Here is a 24,072-nt window from a genome sequence, read left to right as displayed (position 1 = left end):
TTTTGGAATAACCACTTATGTTGATTGTTTTTTTTTTTTCCAAATTCCCTCATTTTTAAGTGTTCACAACTTTTTTATACGACATTATTTAAAAAAAATTACACCATAAAATAAAACATCTTTTTATCTTTAATTTGAGTCCTATGTTGCTATATCAAATTAACTAAAAACCCCAAAAATTATGTTGTATTTATATGTTTATAATATTTTTGTGTTAGATTTTTTAAACTGGATTTTTGTGCTCCATTTTCTGTACTGGAATTTTTTGTGCTGATTTTTTAGTGAATCTTTTTGTCCTAGATTTTTCGTACTACATTTTTGTGCTAGATCTTTTTGTACTAGATTTTTGTGCTAGATCTTTTTGTACTAGATTTTTGTGTTGTTTTAGTGTATTTTTGTCATAGATTTTTCGTACTGCATTTTTGTGCTAGATCCTTTTGTACTAGATTTTTGTGTTGTATTTTGAGAAACCAAAAAAGATGAGCGTTTGTCTTTTATGTCCAAAAATAACATGTTGTAACCAAAAAGATAGTATAGCTATAGTTTCTTTTTAATATTTCAAAAAATAACATGTTATGCGATTACCAGTGTCTGTGTTTCTTCCGCATCACACTAACACCCCTCTAGCACTATGTATAAATGGACATTGATTATTAGTGTCTGTGTCCCCGCAACATCACACTACCACCCCTCTATAACTATGTATGCATAAATAGACATTCTAATCAAAACAAATGAATACAAATATGATGACCCAAAAGTTTTCGATTTAATACATAATCTAGTCACATACTGAATTTGGAAACAACAATATCACAATTAACAATGTTCTATTTTATTGGATTCATGGTTTCTAATCTTTGTTATCAATTTTTTCGGTATGACTTAGTTCAAGCTTCTATTTTTACAACTTTTCAAACATATAATGCGGTTTGGTCGTCATAATGTTATTTGCCGCTATTTTCATAACTTTTCAAATATTTAGCGCGTTTCATTTCAAATAACGTTTTAAACCAAACAACTTTTTTTTACCTAAGGGTTGATACTTCAGTTTTTGAAGCTTAAAACGAAACCGTTAACTAACAAATATCTACTTCTCAGGCTTACTTATTTCACGAATGTCATTCAATATCGCATCAAATTCCATCGTTTCACTATTTCGACCGACCTTATTCCGACGACTCTCATAACTCCAAAGCTTTAATCTCCCATCAATGCTTTAGATATTCTCTTTATATAACAAGAGCTCGACTTTAATCATACTTTCGGCTAAACTATTTAACATAAGTAAACATAAAACTATAATAACTATATAACTGTAACTGTTTTAGTAAGTCTTGCAGATGATTTAGTTTAGCTTAGTTTTTTTTCGGTATGACTTAGTTCCAGCTTCTATTTTTACAACCTTTCAAACATATAATGCGGTTTGGTCGTCATAATGTTATTTGCCGCCATTTTCATAACTTTTCAAATATTTAGCGCGTTTCATTTCAAATAAAGTTTTAAACCAAACAACTTTTTTTTTACCTAAAGGTTGATACTTCAGTTATTGAAGCTTAAAACGAAACCGCTAACTAATAAATATCTACTTCTCAGACTTACTTATTTCACGAATGTCATTCAATATCGCATCAAATTCCATCGTTTCACTATTCCGACTGACCTCATTCCGACGACTCTCATAACTCCAAAGCTTTAATCTCCCATCAATGCTTTAGATATTCTCTTTCTATAACAAGAGCTCGACTTTAATCATACTTTGAGGTAAACTATTTAACATAAGTAAACATAAAACTATAATAACTATATAACTGTAACTGTTTTAGTAAGTCTTGCAAATGATTTAGTTTATCTTAGTTTTTTTTCGGTATGACTTAGTTCCAGCTTCTATTTTTACAACCTTTCAAACATATAATGCGGTTTGGTCGTTATAATGTTATTTGCCGCCATTTTCATAACTTTTCAAATATTTAGCGCGTTTCATTTCAAATAACGTTTTAAACCAAACAACTTTTTTAAACCTAAGGGTTGATACTTCAGTTATTGAAGCTTAAAAAGAAACCGCTAACTAACAAATATCTACTTCTCAGACTTACTTATTTCACGAATATCATTCAATATCTCATCAAATTCCATCGTTTCACTATTCCGACCGACCTCATTCCGACGACTCTCATAACTCCAAAGCTTTAATCTCCCATCAATGCTTTCGATATTCTCTGTCTACAACAAGAGCTTGACTTTAATCATACTTTCAGCTAAACTATTTAACGTAAGTGTTTTAGTAAGTCTTGCAGATGATTTAGCTTAGCTTAGTTTCGTTTTTTTTTTCCCTTTAAAATTAGTATTTGACAAATGACTTATTAAACTTTACCTAAATTTCACTTAATTTTATAAAATATGTGTAAATAAATACACTTTTAAGACACCAATTTCAAAAACCAAAGAAACAAAAAACCATAAAAAAAGGAGAAACAAAAGGAGACTTGCATGTGGTAAACCCAAAGTGTGTAAACTCATTTTGAGATCGGTCTGAAGTCACCCCAAATATAACAACTCTCAATCACATAGTTAAACACACACACACAGACTTCATACGCTCTCGGTTCCCCCTTTTCTTCTTCTTCTTCTTCTATCTCTCAGATGTCGATTTAAACACAAAATTCAAAAGTAACCCTGAGTTCTTAACCACAAACCATGGCTCAAAAGCTGCAAATTCAACTCAAGCAAGTTGGATCCAGCCTTCAAAACCCACCTGCAAGTAAAGATGCTGTTGTTACCCTTCTAACGGTACTCTTTTCTTCATTTCAGTTGTTAAAATTCTATCTTTTTCAGAGTCTTTGACAAGAATTGCTCATGTAATTCATGTTTTGTTCGCTTTGGAGTCATGTTGTGGAACTTGTAAAGGTTTAATTTTTGAGGAATTTGAATTCTGGGGTTTTGAATTTGTGGGATTTTTGTGTTTTAGGTGGTTAATTTGTGGGTATTTGAGTTTTGGGTAATGCAGTTTTGGGTGCAGTTTATGTGTTTGATGAAAGTCCTGTGTGAATTTAGTTTTGAAAGTTAGGGCTCATAGGGCTGGGTATGTATTGGGTTTGAATAGTGACTGGTTTATTGTTTATAATTGTCAATTTCACTTCAAAGTTACTGTTTTTAGATTTTGGTATTAAGAATTTGAGATGGGTATTTTTAATATGGTTTTGGTGGTTTTAGGGTTTGTAATTGGGTACCTTAATTGAGAGGAACTTACACTTTAATTGGGCTTGTTCAAGTGGTTTGAACTTATAGGTCATGAGTCTGATTCACATCCTTGCTTGAACAAAACTGGTGCATACATGGCTTGATAAATAAATGGTTTTTGGATTCCTGAGAATTTACAAAAAGTTTGTCTTTTTAACAAAATTAGGGTTTGTTAGACATACTTAGGTTAAAATTAGGGCTCAATTTGGAATAATGAGTTTCGTCAGCAGTGATGGTAAATTTTATCATTTGTTGTTTTAACTTTTAAATAATCAGTTACCTATGTATATGTTCTTGTTTAGATAGCTAAGCTATACTAAAGTTTGGTGTTTTACACTTTTACGGATACGATTAGTCGTACAACCTTCTTGTTCATATAATTAAGACTTTTTTTTTTGTCATAATGAAGTTCATGTGATTATTGATGAGGTTCATAAACTGATGAACATAAGTTGAAATGGTGTAATTGTAGGAAGCTGCAGCATCTCTCTCTGAAATGGACCAATCACCATCAAAGGCGTTGTTGGAGTCTATGCAGACTCTAATGAATGCTATTGTCAAGCCAGAGTATCTAAAACATCAAGACGAACAAGTTAAGCTTCTTGTTGCAGCATGCACTTGTGAGATAACCAGAATTACCGCCCCTGAAGCCCCATATGACGATGATGTTTTGAAGGTATTTTTTTATTTACATGACTTGATTACGGCTATGCAGTTAATATCGGTGATAGATCGGTTATATCAGTCCCCTAGTAAAATATCGGTGTCAAATATCGGTACTGATATTCTCGGCAATATTGACCGATATAACCAATATATCACTGAATTATTGGTGTTAAATTGCTATATACATAAATTCTGCATTATATTAAAATTACCGATATCTCACCGAGATAACCTATATCTCAAATATCGGTCCTTGACCGATATCCGATATTTTACCGCATTCTGGTACCAACTGTTGTTTTCCATTTGCTTTCAGGACATCTTTCATTTGTTTGTTAGCACTTTCAAAGGGTTAAAAGATACCAAAGACCCGTCTTTTGGAAGGATAGTAAACATACTGGATACCGTAGCAAAGTACCGATCATTTGTCGTGATGTTGGATCTCGAGTGTGATGATTTAGTTAATGAAATGTTTAAAACATTTTTCAATGTTGCCAGGTTCAGTTTCTTAACTCTAATCTAGTGTCGAATGATAAGCAGAATACCTGACTGATTTTTTCTTTCTTACGTAAAGTGACGAGCATACCGAAATCGTTACCGTGGCGATGGAGACAATAATGGCGGTTCTTTTGGAAGAAAGTGAGGATATCGGAGAGGACCTTTTACTCACCGTTTTATCTGTTTTAGGCCGTGATAAGAAAGTGCGTTATATCTATAATCTCGTTTTTTAATTACTAGTGACTAATATATGGTTATTACAAAAATTTCAACTTCGTTTCTTAGGATGTAAGCGAAGCAGCAAGGAGGCTCGGTATGGAAGTTATCCGGCAATGTGCTGGAAAACTTGAACCTGGGATTAAGCAGTTTATTTTATCGTCAATGTCCGGAGCTTCAAAACATCATATCGACTACCATGAAGTTATCTATGACGTATATCGCTGTGCTCCTCAGGTTTTAAAGAAAGTTGTGCCAAGCCTAACGAAAGAACTACTGGTAATCATTAGCATATCTTATCTCTGTTTAAGAGTGTTTGGATGTTCGTTTTGAAAACAATTTTATTAATTAAAGTTTTGGCATTTATAGACAGATAAAGTAGACCTTCGCGTAAAGGCGGTGAGACTGGTAGGAGACTTGTTTGCACACAAGGGATCCGCCATTCCGAAGACGTTTCAGCCGATATTTACGGAGTTTTTGAAGAGATCGTCCGATGATACCATTGAGGTCCGGATGTCTGTCCTTGAAAAGGTCAAACTGTGTCTGTTGTCTGACCCGTTCAGAGAAGAAGCTCCTAAGTTACTTGGTAAGTTGCGTTTTACTCTGTTTCATTCGGTTTCTTGCGTGATGTTTGATAGTTATTTGGGGTTAAATGTTAGGTGCCCTGCGTGACCGGCTGTCGGATGATGATGAAAGCATACGGAAACAAGTGGTTGCGGTAGTTTCAGATGTAGCTTCTCATGATTTATCGTCTATTTCATCTGATACCATAAAGCTTGTTGCTGCCCACCTCGAGGACAAATCTGTAAAGCGTCTTTCTGTTTTCTATCTGCGTTAAAACAAACAAATACGCATGAATCATGCTAATTGATATTCTTTTTGTAATACAGCTTCTTGTGAAAAAGTATACGTTGGAGAGGCTATCTGATATCTACCGAATCTCGTGTTTGAAGCAACATGGTGGATCGAACTTAAATGATGACTACGACTGGATTCCTGGAAGAATTTTGAAATGTTTATACGAGAAAGATCTTGAGTACGTTATTGATCTATTTTTTTTTTGGCAAAACTAGAGGGCATATATCACGTATAAGCCATTACTCGACTTTCTGAACTGATGTGATTAAATTTATCCATTTTCCAGATCCGACACGGTTGAGCAAATTCTATGCACGTCTCTATTCCCAGCTGAATTTTCAGTCAAAGATAAGGTTAAAAAGTGGGTCAAACTATTTTCAAATTTCAATGAAGTCGAGGTGAAGGCTTTAGAGAAATTACTGGAGCAGAAGCAAAGGTTTGGGAATACCGTACATGTGCATTCCATTTGCATCTCTAAATGTCTTTTTGTTTGTTAAATACGTATTTCCGATGATATCCCTTTGCATTGCAGATTACAAGTAGAGTTGCACAAGTATCTTTCACTTAGGCAGACGTATTTACAGGATAACGACGCTTCGGAGCTACAGAAGAAAGCCGCACCGTGTATTCGGTCTATATCTCATTGTTTCGTTAATCCCACAAAAGCAGAAGCAGATTTTCAGCTTCTCGATCAATCAAAAGATGTTGATAACATTTGGAAGATATTGACAACACTACTGGATGCCACCACCAGTTCTCATAAAAGTCGAGCCCTTCGGGTAAGCAACTGTTCAGAAGATGTTAATAATTCGTCAATCGATAAGTAGTGGTGTCTTTTATTTATAATTATTGTTCTTTTGGCAGGATGAGTTGCTTAAGATTGTTGACGAGAAGCATCCTCTTTACGAACTTTTAAGCACTCTCTCTATAAAATGCTCATACACAATCTTCGATAAGGAGTTTGTCAAAGATCTTGTTCTCGAGACTGACCTACAGAAAAGTGATGGGAACAAAACATTAACTAAGGCTTGCATGGATATACTTGCGGTAATGTTTCATTTGTTACATATATACAATGTTGTAAAACAAGGTCTAGAAGGCCGAGTACTCGTTGAGTACTTGCTACAAGGTATGTTGCCGAGGCAATCGGTGGCGGAGTTCGAATGGAAAATCAGTGGGGGCCGGACGCTCAAAATCTAAATCAGTGGGCCAGACTCTTAAAAATCCAATATTTTATACTACATTTTTTTTTGAAATTTTCGGTAAAAGTTAACATTGCGAGCGAAAAATCAGTGGGGGTCGGGGCTCTCCCGGTCCATCAAGAACCTCCGCCACGGGAGGCGATTTTCTTCAGCTCTGCCTAATTACTCGGAAACGATCAAACGCGGTCAACCTCGGCCAGAATTAGATCTAGTTGGTCAACTCGGGCTGTGGTGGACTATAAAAAAATAAAACATAATTCCTATGTTTATCATATTAAATAATAAATATCATTTTTCAAGGAATGGACATCAATTTTTGAAATACTTTACTATTTAAACATGTATTTTTTTATTTATATTGATATTCACGTATTTTGTTATAAATATTTGTAAACTTATGATATTTGACATATATATAATTTCCCTGAAACTAATTTCTTTATAAGTTAACATGTCCGAGTACTCCAGTACTCCCCAAGTACTCTCCGCCTAGGCTGAGTACTCGCAACTCCCTGGGAGCGCTTTTGCAACCATGCATATATAGTTGTCCTTTTTACCGCTTGTAAGTTATCTCCAAACAATAATAATATGTTATGCAGATCGTTGGGTGCTTCAGTCCTTTGCTGTTAAGCGGGATGGAAAATGATTTGGCCCATCTTCTTGAGGACGATGATGAGGTAATCAAGGAAGGCGCTTTGCACGTACTAGCAAAAGCTGGTGAAACCATTCGTGAACAATCGGGAGAATCATCTAGGTTTGGATTTTCGATATTATTAATTTTCGTAACGGAAGAATCTTCTTTGGATATGTTTTCAAGGCACTTAATATTATACTAATATTTCTACAGTTCGTTAGACCTTATACTTGAAAGAATATGCTTAGAGGGTACTAGGAAGCAGGCGAAGTATGCGGTACACGCGTTAGCAGCCATTACAAAGGATAAAGGGCTCAAATCACTTTCGGTTCTATATAAGGTTCTAACTTCATATATCACGCAACACTTTATTATTATATACATGTATTGATTGTTGGGTTTGATCTTCCTTATATGAACGATGCAGCGATTAGTGGATATACTAGAGAAGAGGACAAATCTGCCTTCTGTTTTACAGTCTTTAGGGTGTATAGCACAGATTGCAATGCCGGTTTTCGAAACACAAGAGAGTAAAGTCATCGGCTTTATAAGAAAATCTATCTTAAGTTGTGGTCAGGTATGACACTCAAGCCCACCTGCTATCTGATACTTGTTATTTAATTTGATTTATATGAATATATTATCAAGGTAATGTAACAATTTGCTTTATTATGTTTCAGAAAACTGGAGATAAAGCGAAAGAATCATGGGATGCCAGAAGCGAACTCTGTTCATTAAAGGTTACTTTTCTTAGAGTAAAACGTGTGTGTGTGTGTATATATATATATATATGTTTATGAAACTTACAAGTTTGTTGTGTAGATATTTGGCATTAAAACTCTGGTGAAGAGCTACCTGCCAGTAAAAGATGCACATCTTCGTGTCGGCATCGATGAGCTGTTAAAAGATCTTCAGAATTTGCTTTCTTTTGGGGAAATTTCAAAAGATGTTGAATCAAGGTACCATTGGTTACTTTAGTTTCGGTTTCATGGTTGTGCAAGTACACCCTTTGAAAAATGTTTTTTTTTTTTTTTTTTTTTTTTTTTTTTTGTACTAGTTTTGTTGATAAGGCTCATTTAAAGCTAGCTTCAGCTAAGGCCATTATACGTCTATCGAAGCACTGGGATAAGAAAATTCCCATCGATTTATTTCACCTTACCATGAGAACATCAGAGGTAAACTTTTATTGTAAACAACTTTATAAACTGGTCACATGTTTACCCTTTATTGTACGATGCAAGCAGGTTGGATTCCCCGAGGTTAAGAAACTATTTCTCAACAAAGTACACCAGTACATAAAAGACAAGAGTTTGGACTCCAAATATGCCTGTGCCTTCTTATTAGATTTCGGACCCCAAAACACTATTCTCGAAGAGGTACTTGAGGTTACTTTCAACTAGGGCTACAAACGAACCGAACGAACACGAACAAGACCTTGTTTGTGTTCGTTAAGGAAATTTATGTGTTCACGAAGTATTCATGAACGCTTACCAAACGAGGTTTTTTGTTCGTGGTTGTTCATTAAAGAAATGAACATGTTCGTGTTTGTTCGTTAATTTTTGGTAACGAACACAAAAGAATGCACATAAACACAAACGAACACAAACAAGCGTTCAAGAACATAACCGAACACAAATGAATACAAACAAGCGGTATGTAATATACAATACACCAATATTTGTTAAATATTTTATCAGTAGGAATTTGGAAGTATTTAACTAAAATATGTAAATTAAAACTCCTAATGAGCTATTGAGCACAAACAAACATAAACGCACACAAACGAACACGTTACCGAACATTCACGAACATAAATGAACGAACGCGGCATAATATGTTTGTCCATTTAGCTAAACAACCGTTTTTTTTGTTTGTGTTCGTTCATTTATTAGACGAACGGACACAAACGAACTTCCCGCCTAACGGTTCACGAATTGATCGCTGAACATTCGGTTCGTTTGCAACCCTACTTTCAACGACTCCAATCTCAATCTCTAGATTGTGTCAGAAATTTGTTTGATATTTTATAACTGTGTCTATATCAAATCTTACTAAAACTAAATTTCGTAGGAACATCAGAATTTGAAAGAAATCATCGAGATGTGCGACCCGGAGTACATTCTTCCGTACTTGGTCCATGCACTTGCACATCATCCTTCATGTCCAAAAATCGATGAATGCAAGGATATCAAAGCATATGAACCGATATACAGGTATATTCGGTTCCATAGTGAGAAATTATAGAATTCAAGTTATGATATTTATGATTTTTATAATTTATAAAGTTTTCTTTTTTTGTTTCTGCAGGAAGTTGTACGTATTTTTTTCTAAGTTAGCAGCTGGAGACGAAGATGGTCTAAGAAGGGAAGATATAAATTCAATAAATTCTGTTGTTCGAAGTATCAAGAGATTCGAAGATGCTGTAGATACAAATATGACAAAGGTACGGTGATATTCTATAATAATGTTGGATAAGTCTAAGCTGCCGGTCATCGTAGATTACTAACTTGCATTTCATGTTCAGAACTCGCACGCAATCTGTGATCTATGCTTGTCGATCACGAAGCGGTTAGCAAGAAACAACAAAGATGTTAATGAGTCGGTTGTACGCGTTTCTCTTCCGCAAGTCTTGTACGCACCACACAAGAATAAAGAAAATGAGAATAAAGAAGACGGAAAGAAAGAAGAAATCACCGAAGATGATAAGAAACAAGAGATCAAAGAAGACGAGAAGATAGAAAAAACCGAAGAAGACGAAAACAAACAAGAGATCGACACAGAGGTTGCTGAAGGTCAAACATGGCTGGCTGACGAGAACGCTCTTGCGTACTTTGAGTCCCTTATCTTGGAAGCTAATGGCGATGTATGTACTTATATTTTTTTTTCTTTCAATACAAGTTTACCAAATTTACAGACAAATGTTCAATGTTTTAGAATCGGACCGGACGTCGAACCAGTCTCCTTACCGGTCCACTGGTCGCGCCGCTCGGACCGGATGTAAGAACCAGTGATGCTGTAAATTTTATAAAATAAATAGGATAAAGTTGATTTTTTTAAATAAAAATCCGGTTCAACACCTGAAAAGTCCGGTTCAACCGGCCTGCTCGACTCAAAACGAGCCTGATAGTGTGAACCGGACCAGTCAGACCCCCTCCCCTGGGTTCCCGGTCCGGTCCGGTTTTCAAAACATTGCAAATGATCTAACAAATGAATATATAATGACTTTTGTGTATCTCTTCTAATATTGTTCCTAGGTTCCGTCAATATCCAACGAGGATGATTTTCTGAAGGACAGTGAAAACGACGTGCCGTTAGGAAAAATGTTAAAACTTCTAAAAGCTAAAGGATCAAAGGCAAAAAACAAAAAGGTAGTGAATAACGGATCTGCGCCTGCTGTCGTGGAAGCTGAAAATAACATCGACATATTGGGAATGTTAAAAGAAATAAACTCGGATAATGCGGACGTGTCAAATAAATTCGAGTCAAGCAATGGGCATGGTAAAATATCAAGTGAAACAAAGCTCAAGAGGAAAAGCGTGGCTAACGATCTAAGCAATGTCTCAGTACCAAAACGTCGGAGATCATCCCCTGCTAAGGGTCAAAAGAGATCAACTTATGTAACTACCACATTTAATATCAATAAAATGGAAGATGATTCACATGATGATGATGATGATGATAAGGTTACTTTGAAAGCAAGTACCAACAAAGCTTCCGTACATAAAAAAGACTCCACTAACACTGACGAACGTGATACGAAGGTATTGTTTGTTTTAAAGCATAAATTTGAATTATAAACTAGTTTATCCTCTTCATTTTTGTCGATTATTCTTGAGAACCGTGTCTGTTGTCTTATGCACAGCCTAAAAAGCCCGTGGAGGCTGATAATAATCAGAAGTCAGGGCCCATAAGGAAGCGGAAGAGAAGACGGATTTCCGGATTAGCGAAGGTTTGACCAACTTTTTAATATTTTATTTAGAGCATGTAGAAAGGAAACGTTATATGTTCAGAAGCCATATCTTGATACCATATTCTCTCTTTATAGTGCACCGTGGATGAAACTCCAACTCACAAGACAGACTTGGTTGGCAGACGCATACAAGTCTGGTGGCCTATGGATAAGGCGTAAGCTTCTTTTCATTTTTATTTATATATATATATATTTCAAAGCAGCACTAGTTTGACCTGTTGCTAATTCTGACATTACGGTTATGGCTTGTAAATATTATAGCATTACAATGATTTTTCTTGATGTATAATCGACAGGTTTTATAAAGGTGTTGTGAAGTCTTACGATCCTGAAAAGAAAAAACATGTGGTGAGCTTCGTTTGCGTGCATAAAATGGTTATTTATTTAGGAGTAAAATGCCATTTTCGTCCCTGAGGTTTGGCCAGTTTTGTGACTTTTGTCCAGATGTTTGTTTTTTCGCATCTTTTGAAGTCTTGTCATTTTTATCCGGCTCGTTAACTCTATCCACTTTTCTCTGTTTAAGTCAGGGGTATTTCCGTCTTTTTTGCTAACTTAAAGGGCAATTTGTTCTTTTTTCAGGGGTATTTTGTCTTTTCACATAAAGAGAAAAATACCGAATTGCCCTTTAAGTTAGCAAAAAAGACGGAAAATACCCCTGACTTAACGGAGAAAAATGGATGGAGTTAACGGCGAGATGAAAATGGCAAGATTTCAAACCTTTTGGATCCAGATGCGGAAAAACAAGCCTTTGGACGAAAGTCGCAAAACTGGCCAACCTCAGGGACGAAAATGGCATTTTACTCTTTATTTAGATTTCTTTTTATTTCAACTAATTCCTATCATGTTGAAGGTATCATACGATGACGGGGATGTCGAAGTGCTACAACTAGACAAAGAGCGATGGGAATTTGTTGAGAATGAGCACAAGCCTAAACAGGTCTGACCTCTTAATTACGCTCACTTATAATATTAAATTATTAATGCCATTGATATCTAACGTTGTTCAATTTGCGCCTGCAGCCTAAGCGACTGTCAACTAGTTCACCCTCTAAAGGAGGGTAAGTAACTACGTACAATAGTTGTGTTTATGCTATAAACTTTATAGAATGCCATCGTTTGTCGGGTAGGTTTGTAAACTTGTTGGATTCCGTTATGCAGATCATCTAAGAAGAAACTCAAGTCATCGGGTAGCTCCAAAAAAGCCAAGGAATCGGCCGAAATGTGAGTAGGATATTCAGTTTAATTAATTAATTTTAAATGTTTTTAAAACTGAAGTTTTGTTGGGATGGTAGATCACCGTCATCTACTGTACGAGGCAAAAGAACTCCACGAAAAAATTTGAAGCAAGGACAAAAGGGGGTGTCACAAAGAGCTGAATATTTGGAAATAGAGAAAAGCAAGGATCTTGATACGTTAATGCATGAGGCCGAACCTGAAGTCAACACCAAGCCTACCAAAGTTTCTAAAGATGATAGTTTGGACACCGAAGGTCGGTCTAACCACATTCCTAATAATGAGTATATTCATCTCGAGTTTCTTATAAGATTGACGTTTTTGGTGGTTTTTTTACTCTTGCAGGGAAAACGTCGAGTAATGAACACGACGAGAGCTCAGAAGGCGAGGAGGATTCCGACAAGGTGAAAAAATCAAGTCCCGTGAAGAAACAAATAAAAGATGCCGAGAGTAGCTCAAGTGATACCGCATCCTCTCAGGGAATCGAAGCTGAATCTGCGAAGAAAGAAACCGAAAAGGCTGACATTGTAGAAACCGATAAATCTCATAAGGAAGAAGATGAAAATAACAACTCAGATTCAGGAGGTGAATCAGCCGATGCACAAACACCTGAGGACAAAAAGGGATCAACTTCCGATGCGGAGTTCCCTGACGACGAGCCGCTTGTAGTCATCTCTGTTCATCTCCTCTTGTATTCTTCTAAATCCGCTAAAACTTGATTGTTATTGAAACTTGAATCTATTTGAATGCAGGTTGTTTGGAAGTCTCGAGTTGGAAAAACCGTTAAAGGCAAATAACGTGTGATCCGGAGGTATAATATCTTGTTCAGTTAGGTCTAGTCTGAAGACATGCAGAAGATGACAAACAGTATTTACAACCAATTGTTACAACACCAATAAACGGTTAGTCAGTGATTACGTGCCCCAGATGTTCTGGGGCCGGAATCGTGTTTATGTAGTAATGTAGTAGTATTCTTTCTGTTGATTGTAACTGGTAGTTTTAAGTTTACAGCAGCTAGTGCAGTAGCACATAGTTGACTTGTAGTGGAGTAATGTAACTTGTATTGCTTTGTAGATTTTACTTTGCTTTGTTATGTGTACATTGTGGTGGTGGTATATCATCAAAGATATTTTAGACCAAAACCATAAGATCTTCAGGCTTTTTTTTATTTTCTTTTTGAATGGCAAAACGGATCTTCTGGACCCGGCCCGCTTAGTAGTGTAAATTTTAGCGAAAATTTTATACGTATCGAGTCTGGAGGTGCACAAAAAATCTGTACCCAAAACATGGCCTGAGAAAAAAACTCGAAACTGTTATTTTTGTATCCGGGTATTTTATACCCGCAACCGAACCCAACCCTACACGTGGGGTATGGATAGGGTATATATTTTGAGCTCAATACCCATATCCGAAACTGTACCCTATTTATACCCGTAAATACCCTGAACCGGTCATGCCCTATGCCTAAACCCGGTTATACCCTATACCTGATACCGTTTTTTATTACCCGATAGAATACCCGAATTTTTCCTAGTATATTTTTATGTTTACAACTTTTATATTTAAGTTTTTAAAGATGCATATTATAAAACAAATAATTTGTATTTGAGTGAATTTATGTTATTGCAATTTATTTTAATTATTTTTACAAATTACAATCCATATATAATTTCTGAACAAATTTATTTTTAAAACCGGGTGTTAGTCACCGGTTCCAATACCCAAACCCGATCATACCTTATCCGGATACATAAGGTATGATTTTTCTCCTCAATACACGTACCTAAACCCTACCCGGCTTCTCTCAATACCTGATTTTTCAATACTTAATCATACCCGAAGCCAGGCATCAACAAAAACCTATTTTTTTTCTTTAAACTGAAGAGTGACCCCACATTGGCATAAGATCTTTGGTCATGTACAAGAAACCGCGGTTAAACTGTTGTGTTAATTTTTCCATAATATCTAGTGGTGAATGCTATTTTCCTCTAGGGTGTTAACGGTCTTATGTAGAGTTAGTTATTAATCATTGATAAAAAATTAAAAATTGTAGATAATTTACAAATAAACATACAAGATTGACATAATTTCTAATTTTAATTTACATTTATGATATTTTTACTTTTATTTACACCATAAAAATTAAAATTCAACTATATTTAGCATTTTTCATGAATCAAACAAAATCAAGTTTAAATGACATGCATAATAACTACAGTTCCATCATAGACCATCAATTGTTAAAAGAGTACAATACTAACACAAGCTATCAAAGCCAAGATAACCGAGTTGCAAGTGAGAGAAGTCTGGCATTTTTCCGTCGTCTTTTCGAACAAAGAGTCCTTCATAAACCGGCAAGTGAATCCACACGACAATGATACACACTCCAATCTGTAACGCCAAATGATCCAATGCCCTTGTCCCGGAATCCATAACCATTGTCTTCAAACTCCAAAACAACCCAAAAAGGTTAAGCATGGCGATAAACGCCAAACCTATGTACATGCCCAAATCACTACCAAACTCCATAACATGTTTCTTGTATCTCCGCAACACATTTTCATCAACCACCTTCGGGGTGACTGTGAATCCCAGCTCAGAGAACCCGAATTTCCGAAGAAGCGTGTCTAAAAAGGCGAGCAAGTAGGACGTTGTGCGCTTCAAAAGCCACATTCGTTGCTCATTCCACCACCCTTTCACACTCCCTCCACAGAAAACAAACTTACCTAAGCTATATATACTGAGATACGATGGTGTACAAAAACGGCAGTATCCAAAAGCTCGATACCTTTGGAAATAAGGGTATGTCTTTTACGAGGCAGAGCTGTGGGATCGTCATATACGCTACAGTGTGTATGCCATTTGAAGTATGAAGGGGATTCTTTTATACCCATATGAAAAAGGACAACAATTTGAGATTAATATGCTAAACTGGCCTTCGGACCATCGTTTATGCTGCACTAACACGTCTAAAAGTGTCGTGGGTGCGATTCCTACAAATCCCTTTCTTTCTGGATTAAGGTATACAGATTTCCAGCCTCGGCATTGTATTGTTAAACCTGTAACAATGTCTTCGGATGGATAACCGTACAACAGACCGACATCCTTTCCCCATTGGGTGTTCTTTTCATAGGTACAGCTTGCAAGTGGTTTGCATCTTTCTTCCAGGACACTCACGCTTTCGTTTTCGTTTCTTGTAGTTTCTCCATTCCATTCTTGTTTAAAGAACGCGGTGTATATGGCCCCACAAAGCGTGTGTCTTCTGTGAAAGCATCCACTGCCTATATAGCAAGGTCCTCCATTAGCATCCATGCCTCCCATTTCCAACTATTACACAACAATACGACAGATTAGTAGATTACAAATCACAAACATAGGTACATGTTCATGTTGTTTGCAGACCTCATTAGGTACTCTAAAACAACTTGCATATAGATCATGTGTTGTGATGTTATATGAACTTTGAGGAAACTGTACATAAGCAATCTTGTTTCCATTCTCTTCATCCGTGAAACAGCACATAGCATCTTTTACCGATTCTGAATTGTTGGAGTAAACATCACAATCTACAGTGAGAATAATTGGACCGTTGCTTATCACCGACGATACCCTTATCTGTTTATATCAGTTACTTCACTTATGAAAATTCAAGGCTATTTTGTCAAACTCATTGCGGTGATTTTCACTTTTAACTAATCTAAACACAGATTCATATACTTGAACAATAGGCTGGTGATCAGAAGAACTCATATCAGACTTCCATTCATCAAACCCTTTGTGCAGCTCTCTCGTTTCTGCGGACACCTGCCCCAGCCTCATTGCCGCTTCGATTTTCTCTTGCATCTGGTCATACAGTTTCTGCATATACCCATTATATTTATCTCAAAACATTATCCCACCTAACACAAAACGAAAAACCAACTCTACTAAACTCTAGTCGGATACGGTCAAAAAAAAAAAAAAAATCAATGTGTAGATTCCAATGTGTTATAAAGAAGAAACGAGAGATGTTTTTTTATTAATGGTGCATCTTTTATATTAGAATATATTGAGTATTTACAAGGGGAAAATACTTGGAGAATAAGTTCGACTATATTAGGAATTGATAATCATAATATCTTTAATTATTTATAACACCCCCCCTTGATTATCAATTCCATACGCTTAATGCTGCCTCATTAAAAACCTTGTCAGGAAAACTCAATGGGACAAAACCTTGACTAAGGGAAAAAGAGTGCAACGCGTATTATCTCCCCCTGATGATGATCACTTAAGCTCCTTGAGTCGACGCATCCCGATCCCATGAACTAACTTCTTGAATGTTGAGGTCGGCAATGATTTAGTGAACAAGTCTGCTAAATTTTCACTGGAACGAATTTGTTGGACAATAACGTCTCCATTCTTTTGTAGATCATGTGTGAAAAAGAACTTTGGCAAAATGTGCTTTGTTCTATCACCTTTGATGCATCCTTCCTTAAGTTGAGCAACGCATGCTGCGTTGTCTTCATGTAAGATTGTCGGTCCCTCATCTCCCGAAGAAATACTACAAGATCCACGAATGTGTTGTGTTACAGTTCTTAACCAAATGCATTCTCGACTAGCTTCATGTATCGCCAATATTTCTGCATGATTAGATGATATAGCTGTGATTGTCTGCTTTACCGAACGCCATGAAATTGCAGTACCTCCACTTGTAAATAAATATCCAGTTTGAGATCGCCCAGTGTGAGGATCAGACAAATATCCTGCATCTGCAAAACCAACCAAACCTGTTTTCGATTGATTTGTAAAATACAAACCCATATCTTTTGTACCTTGAAGGTATCTAAATATTTGTTTTACCCCATTCCAATGCCTCTTTGTTGGGCATGAACTATATCTTGCCAACAAATTTAAAGAAAATGATATATCAGGTCGTGTATGGCTAACAAGAAACATTAATGCACCAATTGCACTTAAATATGGTACTTCTGGACCAAGGATTTCCTCTCCATCTTTAGGAGGTCGGAATGGGTCTTTTTCCACATCAAGCGACCTTACAACCATTGGGGTACTCAATGGATGTGATTTTTCCATATAAAATCTTTTTAGTAGTTTCTCTATGTAAGTTTCTTGATGCACAAAGATTCCACCCTTAAGGTGTTCAATTTGTAATCCAAGACAAAACTTTGTCTTTCCAAGGTCTTTCATTTCAAATTCTCTTTTCAAGTATTCAACTGCCTTTTGAAGCTCCCCTGGAGTTCCAATTATATTCATGTCATCAACATATATGGCAATTATAACGTATTCAGATCCTGACCTTTTTATAAAAATACACGGGCATACAGAATCATTTTTATAGCCTTCTTTCGACAAATACTCACTAAGGCGATTATACCACATACGCCCAGACTGTTTTAGCCCATATAATGATTTGTTTAGTTTGATTGAAAGATGTTCTCGAGAACTAGATTTACATGAGTTTGGCAATTTAAATCCTTCAGGAAGTTTCATCTAAATATCAGTATCAAGTGAGCCATATAGGCAGGCTGTCACAACATCCATTAAACGCAAATCTATCCCTTCTTGTATTACCAGACTAATAAGATAACGAAAAGTTGCCGCATCCATCACTGAAGAATATATCTCCTCATAATCAATTCCAGGTCTTTGCGAAAATCCTTGTGCTACTAATCTTGCCTTGTATCGTACAATTTCATATTTCTCATTACGTTTTCGCACAAAAACCCGTCTATATCCAACAGGCTTTACACCTTCAGGTGTATTGGCCACTGGTCCAAAAACTTCTCGTTTATTTAGGGAATTCAATTCTGCCTCTATCGCGTCTTTCCATTTTGGCCAATCATTTCTTTGTTTACATTCCTCAACTGATTTTGGTTCTTGATCCTCATTGTTTTCCATTACTTGTAGCGCTACATTATATGAAAAACTATCATCGACGTCGATTTCGCTTCGGTTCCATACATTTCTAGACATGATATAATTAATTGAGATCTCTTCGTTTTCAGGTACCTGAGGTTCTTCTAGAACCATCATGTCTAGTGTCTCTTCTGGAGACTCCTTTTCTTGCGTTATTGTTACCTCGACTTGACCATCTACATTATTTGCTCCCTTTTTCTTTCAAGGATTTTTATCTTTAGAACCGATTGGTCTACCACGTTTTAGGCGTGCATTAGACTCATTACCAATATGTGGTTGTCCTTGTGGGACACCTATTTTAACTGGAGCATTAACAACTGGTATATGTGACTTAGTCACTCTCTTTGGGTCAGTGAATGCGTCTGGTAATTGATTTGCTAATCCTTGTAAATGAATTATCCTTTGAACTTCTAGTTCACATTGTTTAGTTCGAGGATCAAGATGAGATAATGATAATTCATTCCAAATAATACTATTATCCAGCTGCTTTTTGTCTCCCCCTAATGTTGGGAATGTTGATTCAACAAAATGACAATCACTAAATCTAGCTGTAAATAAATCACCCGTTGTAGGTTCTAAATACTTAATGATCGATGGTGATTCATACCCAACATATATTCCTAACCTCCTTTGAGGCCCCATCTGTGTGCGTTGTGATGGAGTGATTGGAACATATACAGCACAGCCAAAAATCCTTAGATGGGAAATATTTGGTTCCTAACCAAGAACCAACTTTAATGGGGAGGAAGTATGATAACTCGTTGGCCTGATGCGAATTAGTGTTGCTGCATGTAAAATTGCATGTCCCCAAGCAGATGCTGTTAGTTTTGATTTCATAATCATTGTTCTTGCAACCATTTTAAGTCGCTTGATAAGCGATTCAGCAAGCCCATTTTGTGTATGTACATGAGGTACAGGATGCTCTATGTTGGTGCACTTGTGTCTGTACTTTGTCTGTATTTTGTCATGATACAAAACGATGTCTTTTGTTAGTCTGGGTTACGTCTTAGGTTTGTTAATATGTGTGTTTGATGTAAGTTTGACCAAGTCAACCATCCTCCTGGTTTGACTTGGCCAAAAAATTAGAACATGGTTGTAAAATGTTTGTGTCGAAGGATGAGTCATCGAAGGATTGTTTAGATCCTTCGATGAGCTCGAAAGATAAACCTTCGAGGATGTTGATGGACCTCGAAGGATATCATCCTTCGAGGTATATGTGGATCCTTCGATAGGTTTCAGATCGATAGATGATCCTTCGATCAGTCTATCTGATCCTTCGACCAGACGAGCTGTGATGGGTATATATATACTCATGTAATGTGTTCACTTCATATTGTGTAAGTGAGAGAGAGTGTGAGTGAACTTAGTCTTGTAGAGAGCGTATTTTCAGTTTGGTCAAGGGCTGTAACCGTGTCCACTGAAATACAAGAGAAAACTTTGATATCTCGTGTGTCTACCTTTCTCTTTGTAGCTTGTGTTCTCATATAAACTACCGGTTTGCACTCTAGCTTGGATTCCGCACTTGCTAGTGTGTTAAACGTAACAAGGATAAGGTTTAACCTCAACCTCCGGGGGACCTACAAGTGGTATCAGAGCCGTGGCTCTTTTCCTTGTTAAAAACCGAGTTTATACAAGACTTTGGAGAGTTTGAACAAAAACTCACATGGTTTAGCACCCGTTTTTGGTGTTTTTCTCGCATTTCTAGACGTAAAAACGTGTTCTAAACTAACCGGGTGTGTTAAAGGACGGGTTGGGTAACTTAAAAACTTGTTTTTAAGAAATTTGGTAATTTCCGGCCAAATTCCGGCTTACTCCGGTGACCGGTTTTTCTGGATAAGAACCTTCCTTTTTAAGCAATATTTTATTGGGTCAAATCTGGTTTGGTAAAAGGTATGGTCTGAACATACCTTCTGCCGAAAGCTTTCTACCAACCCATCACCTTTTCACCAACCTGTCACCTTTTGTCAACTGTGTCAGTACAGATCGAAGGATATCCTTCGAAGTCGAAAGATCATCTTTCGATCAAAGGAAGTTCGATAGATAATCATCCTTCGAACATCCTTCGAAGTCTGTGACTTATCCTTCGATCCAAGGAATCTTTTCGAAGGATATATCTTTCGATCTACAGTTCTTATTCGAAAGATAAGGATCCTTCGATTGGAGAATCTTTCGAAATCATTGTTCGAAATTCAACAGTGATCTTTCGAACACTGTTGATCCTTCGAACAAGTATTGATCCTTCGATCCTAGTCTGTTTAAGTTTAACAAGTTTGTGTTTTTCAGGTCTTTCGATCAGGGATCCTTCGGCTGGTTGTTTTCATTCGAGATATTAACATATTTGTGAAAATTAAATTTTTAAAAAGGGAAAACTTGTTTTTCAATTTTTAAATCAATTTTCACTTAATATATTAATTTTTATAAAATGGGAACAAACGGTCAGTGGGATCCAACCGCGTGGACTCAAACAACTTTGACTCCACAATCATCAGCTACGCAATCTGCGTCAGATTTCGACAAAACTGCATGGATGCGGGCTATTGCCCCACCTCAAACTGCAATGATAACTGCAAATCAATGGGCATTGGTCACAAATCAAAGCAGCAGCATTCAAGCAATGATGCAGAACGACAGTGAAACTGGTACAAGCACAAAACCGCCAAAGCTAAATCACATCAATGATTGGGGATGGTGGAAAGAAAGGCTGAGAACTTATGTTCAGGGGCAAGGTCAAGATCTATGGATGTGCTTCTTCACCGCATTTGACAATGATTTGGAAGTTGCAGGATCTAATCCAACAACTTACAGCACTATGTCTGATGATGATAAGAAGAAATTTGAGTTAGAAAAGAAAGCATTCATGATTCTCACACAAGCTCTTCACAGAGACATTTACCACCAGTTTCTTTACTGCACGACTACTAAAAGCTTGTGGGATATGCTCACGTTACGATGTGAAGGAAATGCTCAATCTAGAAAGATCAAGCAAGAATTACTGAAGAAAGAGTTTGAAGGATTCACGTGTATGGAGAATGAGACTTTGGCAGAGTTATCTACAAGGTTCCATCACTTGTTGAGCGAGATGTTTGCTTTTAGAGTCACTGCCACTCCACAAGAAATGGTGCAGAGATTCGCTGATAGCTTACCAGCAAAGTGGAGCAGTTTTCTTGAAATTCTCAAACAAAATGGTGTTCTAGACACAATCACCGTCTATGAGTTAATTCAAAAATTGGAGAACAAGGATGTAGAAGAAAAGCTTAAGGCAAAAAGAACACTAACTCCTCAAAATCCAGAGATGTACTATGGGATTGCATGAGGTATCAGTGGAGAAACACCAGCCTCTCAACACGCGAAGCTTCAAACAGCTTTCATCTCAAACACCGGACCTTCCACAACAAATCAGTTTGATCCTTCAGCATACACGATGATGTATTCAAGACCAGATTCTTCTTCTCAACAACAGTATGTGCAACCGACAGCTCAGCAATTCACACCACCGCCTTTCTTAGACCCAAGCAGAGCTCAGCAGCAACAACCGCAACAACAAGGGTTTTATAGAAGCTCTTCAAACTTTCAAGCCACTTCCAATCCAAACACAGTCAGATTAGACACTTCCAACTTTTCCAAAGTCAGTGTCGAAATAGCCAAGGAGCATATGGAGATGTTGAACACCTTGGTTAGTGCTTATTGTGGATTGATCGCAGGTCAGATTGGGAATATCAATCTAACCAATGAAGATTATCAGCAAGTGGATAGAGAAGAGTTTGAAATGATGGATATCAAATGGGCTCTTGCTAGTGCAATTCGAAGAGCAAAGGAGTTTATGGAAAGGACGGGGAGAACCAACTTGGATAGCAACAACAACACCAAGTATGGTTTTGATAAGAATGTTGTCACTTGCTTCAATTGTGGTGAAAAGGGTCACTTCAAGCGGGAGTGTCAGAAGCAACCTAAGCAAGGAAATCAGAATCCCTTCAGGAATCAAGGACAGCCACAACAGCAACTGAACAACAATTCTGTCAGATCAATAGTTCCCGTTGGAAGAAATGCATCTGGATCCACAAACACTAATCCCCACAGAGGATTGGTTGTTCAAGCTGATGAAATCTGCAACTGGAACCTTCAGCTTGGAGAAGTAGGAAATGGTGGAACAGCATGTTATGCTAAAGTGATTGAGAAGGTAGTAGAACCCGTGTCTGCTGGTGAATCTTCAGAAGATGAAGATAGTTCGGGTTATAGTGGGAGCATGGATGGGGAGTCACTTGATGCTGGTGATTTATCAAGTAATGCTTTAGATTTGGAGGTTGATGAGCTTTTGGCTGAAGCTGAAGCATTATGCAAGAGGAGATCTATTCTCTGCTAGAAATCTGCTGGAACTTCCGAGAAGCTTGCTCAGTTCTTCTCTGAAGATGGATCTTTTTCTTTTCATACAGCCTTTATGGCTCACGTAGAAGGTCAGACTTCTCAGGTATGTGATACTAATTCTGACTCTATTTCTGTTCCTATTGAATGTGCAAAGTGTTTAAAATATGCTGAAAAGGAAAGTCAGTTTGAAATCACACACAAACACAATCAAGAATTGATTGTAGATCTTTCTAAAGCAACCGAAGCTAACTTGTTTTTAACCAGAAATGAAAAGGAATTTAAAGCAACAATTGCGTCATTAAGACATGATGTTTCAGAATTACAAAAGGCTGTTTTGCGAAAACAACATGCTAACAATAATCTTATTGACACAATTGAAAAGCAAATGGTAGAGTTAGCAACAGCTCGATGTGAATGTGAGACAATTAAGCAGAAACTGGAAAGCTATTCCAATTCCCGCTATGTATTGGATCACATCATTGACGTTCAAAAGAAAAAGGGGGATGCAAAATGTATTGGATTCAAATCATGTCCTCCCCCAATGAATCACAATTACTCCAAATTGCCTGATGACGAGGATATGCCCCGTTTTGAACCTACTGTGCCACTCGGTCTAGATGACTTTGCAGGAGGCCTCGGGTTCACAACTGGTACATCATCCTCGAGTCAATCAGAATCTGAGAATGTGACAGATTCATCGTGTGTTAAGGAACAGAGTCCTCCCGTTGTTGAGGATGCTGATTCTTCGGACGATGAATCTGAAGAAATTGTGAAACAACAGTCTAACTCGGTTACAACAGATATTCCAATCGAGAATCACATCCTGTGTGATCCACCAGTGAAACCGAGTAAGACTGAAATGTCAAAAGCAATGGAGTCCCTTGTATCTAGCCTTGAAGGGAATAATTTGTTGTACACGCTCAAAGGAGATAGAAAATCTACTCTAACAAAGATTTTCCAATTAAAAATGTAAATCAAGATTTAATTGAGCAAATTTTTGAAGGATGCACTGATAAGTTTTTGGGGAACAAAAGTGGCAAAGTTACAGTCACTCAATGTGATCCAATTCCGTGTGAACAAATTAGAAAACAATACGGAAACCAAAAACTACCAATTGAGCGAAAACAACAAGTCAACTCCGGAAAGGGTAAGGTACAGGGAAAGAAGGCTCAGAACAAGAATGTTCAAGCACCTAAAGTTCAGCAGTCTAAGACTGAACAACCAAAGGTCCAACAACCTAAAGTTGAACAGTCTAAGGCTACTCAACCTAAGGC

The 24,072-nt window shown here is 37.0% G+C and overlaps 2 protein-coding genes across 5 annotated transcripts; one reads left to right on the top strand and one right to left on the bottom strand.

Moving 5' to 3' along the window:
* The first annotated feature begins 2,539 nt into the window (after positions 1-2,539).
* Positions 2,540-13,659, top strand: LOC110915385 (sister chromatid cohesion protein PDS5 homolog A-A). 3 transcript variants are annotated; one of them, XM_022160068.2, is made up of 31 exons: positions 2,540-2,790; positions 3,713-3,916; positions 4,223-4,404; positions 4,481-4,607; positions 4,690-4,899; positions 4,990-5,206; positions 5,280-5,425; positions 5,511-5,656; positions 5,765-5,914; positions 6,011-6,257; positions 6,343-6,525; positions 7,280-7,434; positions 7,528-7,654; positions 7,742-7,891; positions 7,995-8,054; positions 8,137-8,273; positions 8,372-8,489; positions 8,559-8,690; positions 9,385-9,527; positions 9,622-9,757; positions 9,839-10,177; positions 10,569-11,075; positions 11,177-11,263; positions 11,360-11,439; positions 11,581-11,632; positions 12,135-12,221; positions 12,305-12,342; positions 12,443-12,505; positions 12,577-12,773; positions 12,863-13,182; positions 13,270-13,610. In XM_022160068.2, exons 1-31 carry the CDS (start codon positions 2,698-2,700, stop codon positions 13,312-13,314), a joined length of 4,878 nt encoding a protein of 1,625 aa, XP_022015760.1. In that variant the 5' UTR covers positions 2,540-2,697; the 3' UTR covers positions 13,315-13,610. The 3 variants fall into 3 exon arrangements, 2 of the variants coding, with proteins under 2 accessions (XP_022015760.1, XP_022015761.1); XR_004883585.1 differs by having other exon boundaries at positions 2,576-2,790; positions 11,864-12,221; positions 13,270-13,659; XM_022160069.2 differs by having other exon boundaries at positions 2,576-2,790; positions 9,394-9,527; positions 13,270-13,659.
* Positions 13,660-14,689: 1,030 nt separating this feature from the next.
* On the bottom strand, positions 14,690-16,482 carry LOC110917391 (cellulose synthase-like protein E1). Of its 2 annotated transcripts, none has more exons than XM_022161960.2 (2): positions 15,920-16,482; positions 14,690-15,844 (listed from the first exon to the last, which is right to left on the bottom strand). In XM_022161960.2, exons 1-2 carry the CDS (start codon positions 16,037-16,039, stop codon positions 15,362-15,364), a joined length of 603 nt encoding a protein of 200 aa, XP_022017652.1. In that variant the 5' UTR covers positions 16,040-16,482; the 3' UTR covers positions 14,690-15,361. The 2 variants fall into 2 exon arrangements, with proteins under 2 accessions (XP_022017652.1, XP_022017653.1); XM_022161961.2 differs by having other exon boundaries at positions 15,995-16,448.
* Between the last annotated feature and the right edge of the window lie 7,590 nt (positions 16,483-24,072).

This window comes from Helianthus annuus, chromosome 16 (assembly GCF_002127325.2).
Source record: "Helianthus annuus cultivar XRQ/B chromosome 16, HanXRQr2.0-SUNRISE, whole genome shotgun sequence".
Taxonomy (NCBI): Eukaryota; Viridiplantae; Streptophyta; class Magnoliopsida; order Asterales; family Asteraceae; genus Helianthus; species Helianthus annuus.
Note: the sequence above shows the minus strand (reverse complement) of the source record. Positions and strands in the feature narration are given on the sequence as shown.

Bases quoted from the DNA above. Each gene is read 5' to 3' on its own strand.
- LOC110917391 (XM_022161960.2), bottom strand. From the start codon at position 16,039: ATGTGCTGTTTCACGGATGAAGAGAATGGAAACAAGATTGCTTATGTA. The intron at 15,845-15,919 runs GTCTGCAAACAA...GTTGTGTAATAG, and splicing joins GTTTTAGAGTACCTAATGAG to TTGGAAATGGGAGGCATGGA.
- LOC110915385 (XM_022160068.2), top strand. From the start codon at position 2,698: ATGGCTCAAAAGCTGCAAATTCAACTCAAGCAAGTTGGATCCAGCCTT. The intron at 9,758-9,838 runs GTACGGTGATAT...TTTCATGTTCAG, and splicing joins TAGATACAAATATGACAAAG to AACTCGCACGCAATCTGTGA. The intron at 11,076-11,176 runs GTATTGTTTGTT...TCTTATGCACAG, and splicing joins CTGACGAACGTGATACGAAG to CCTAAAAAGCCCGTGGAGGC.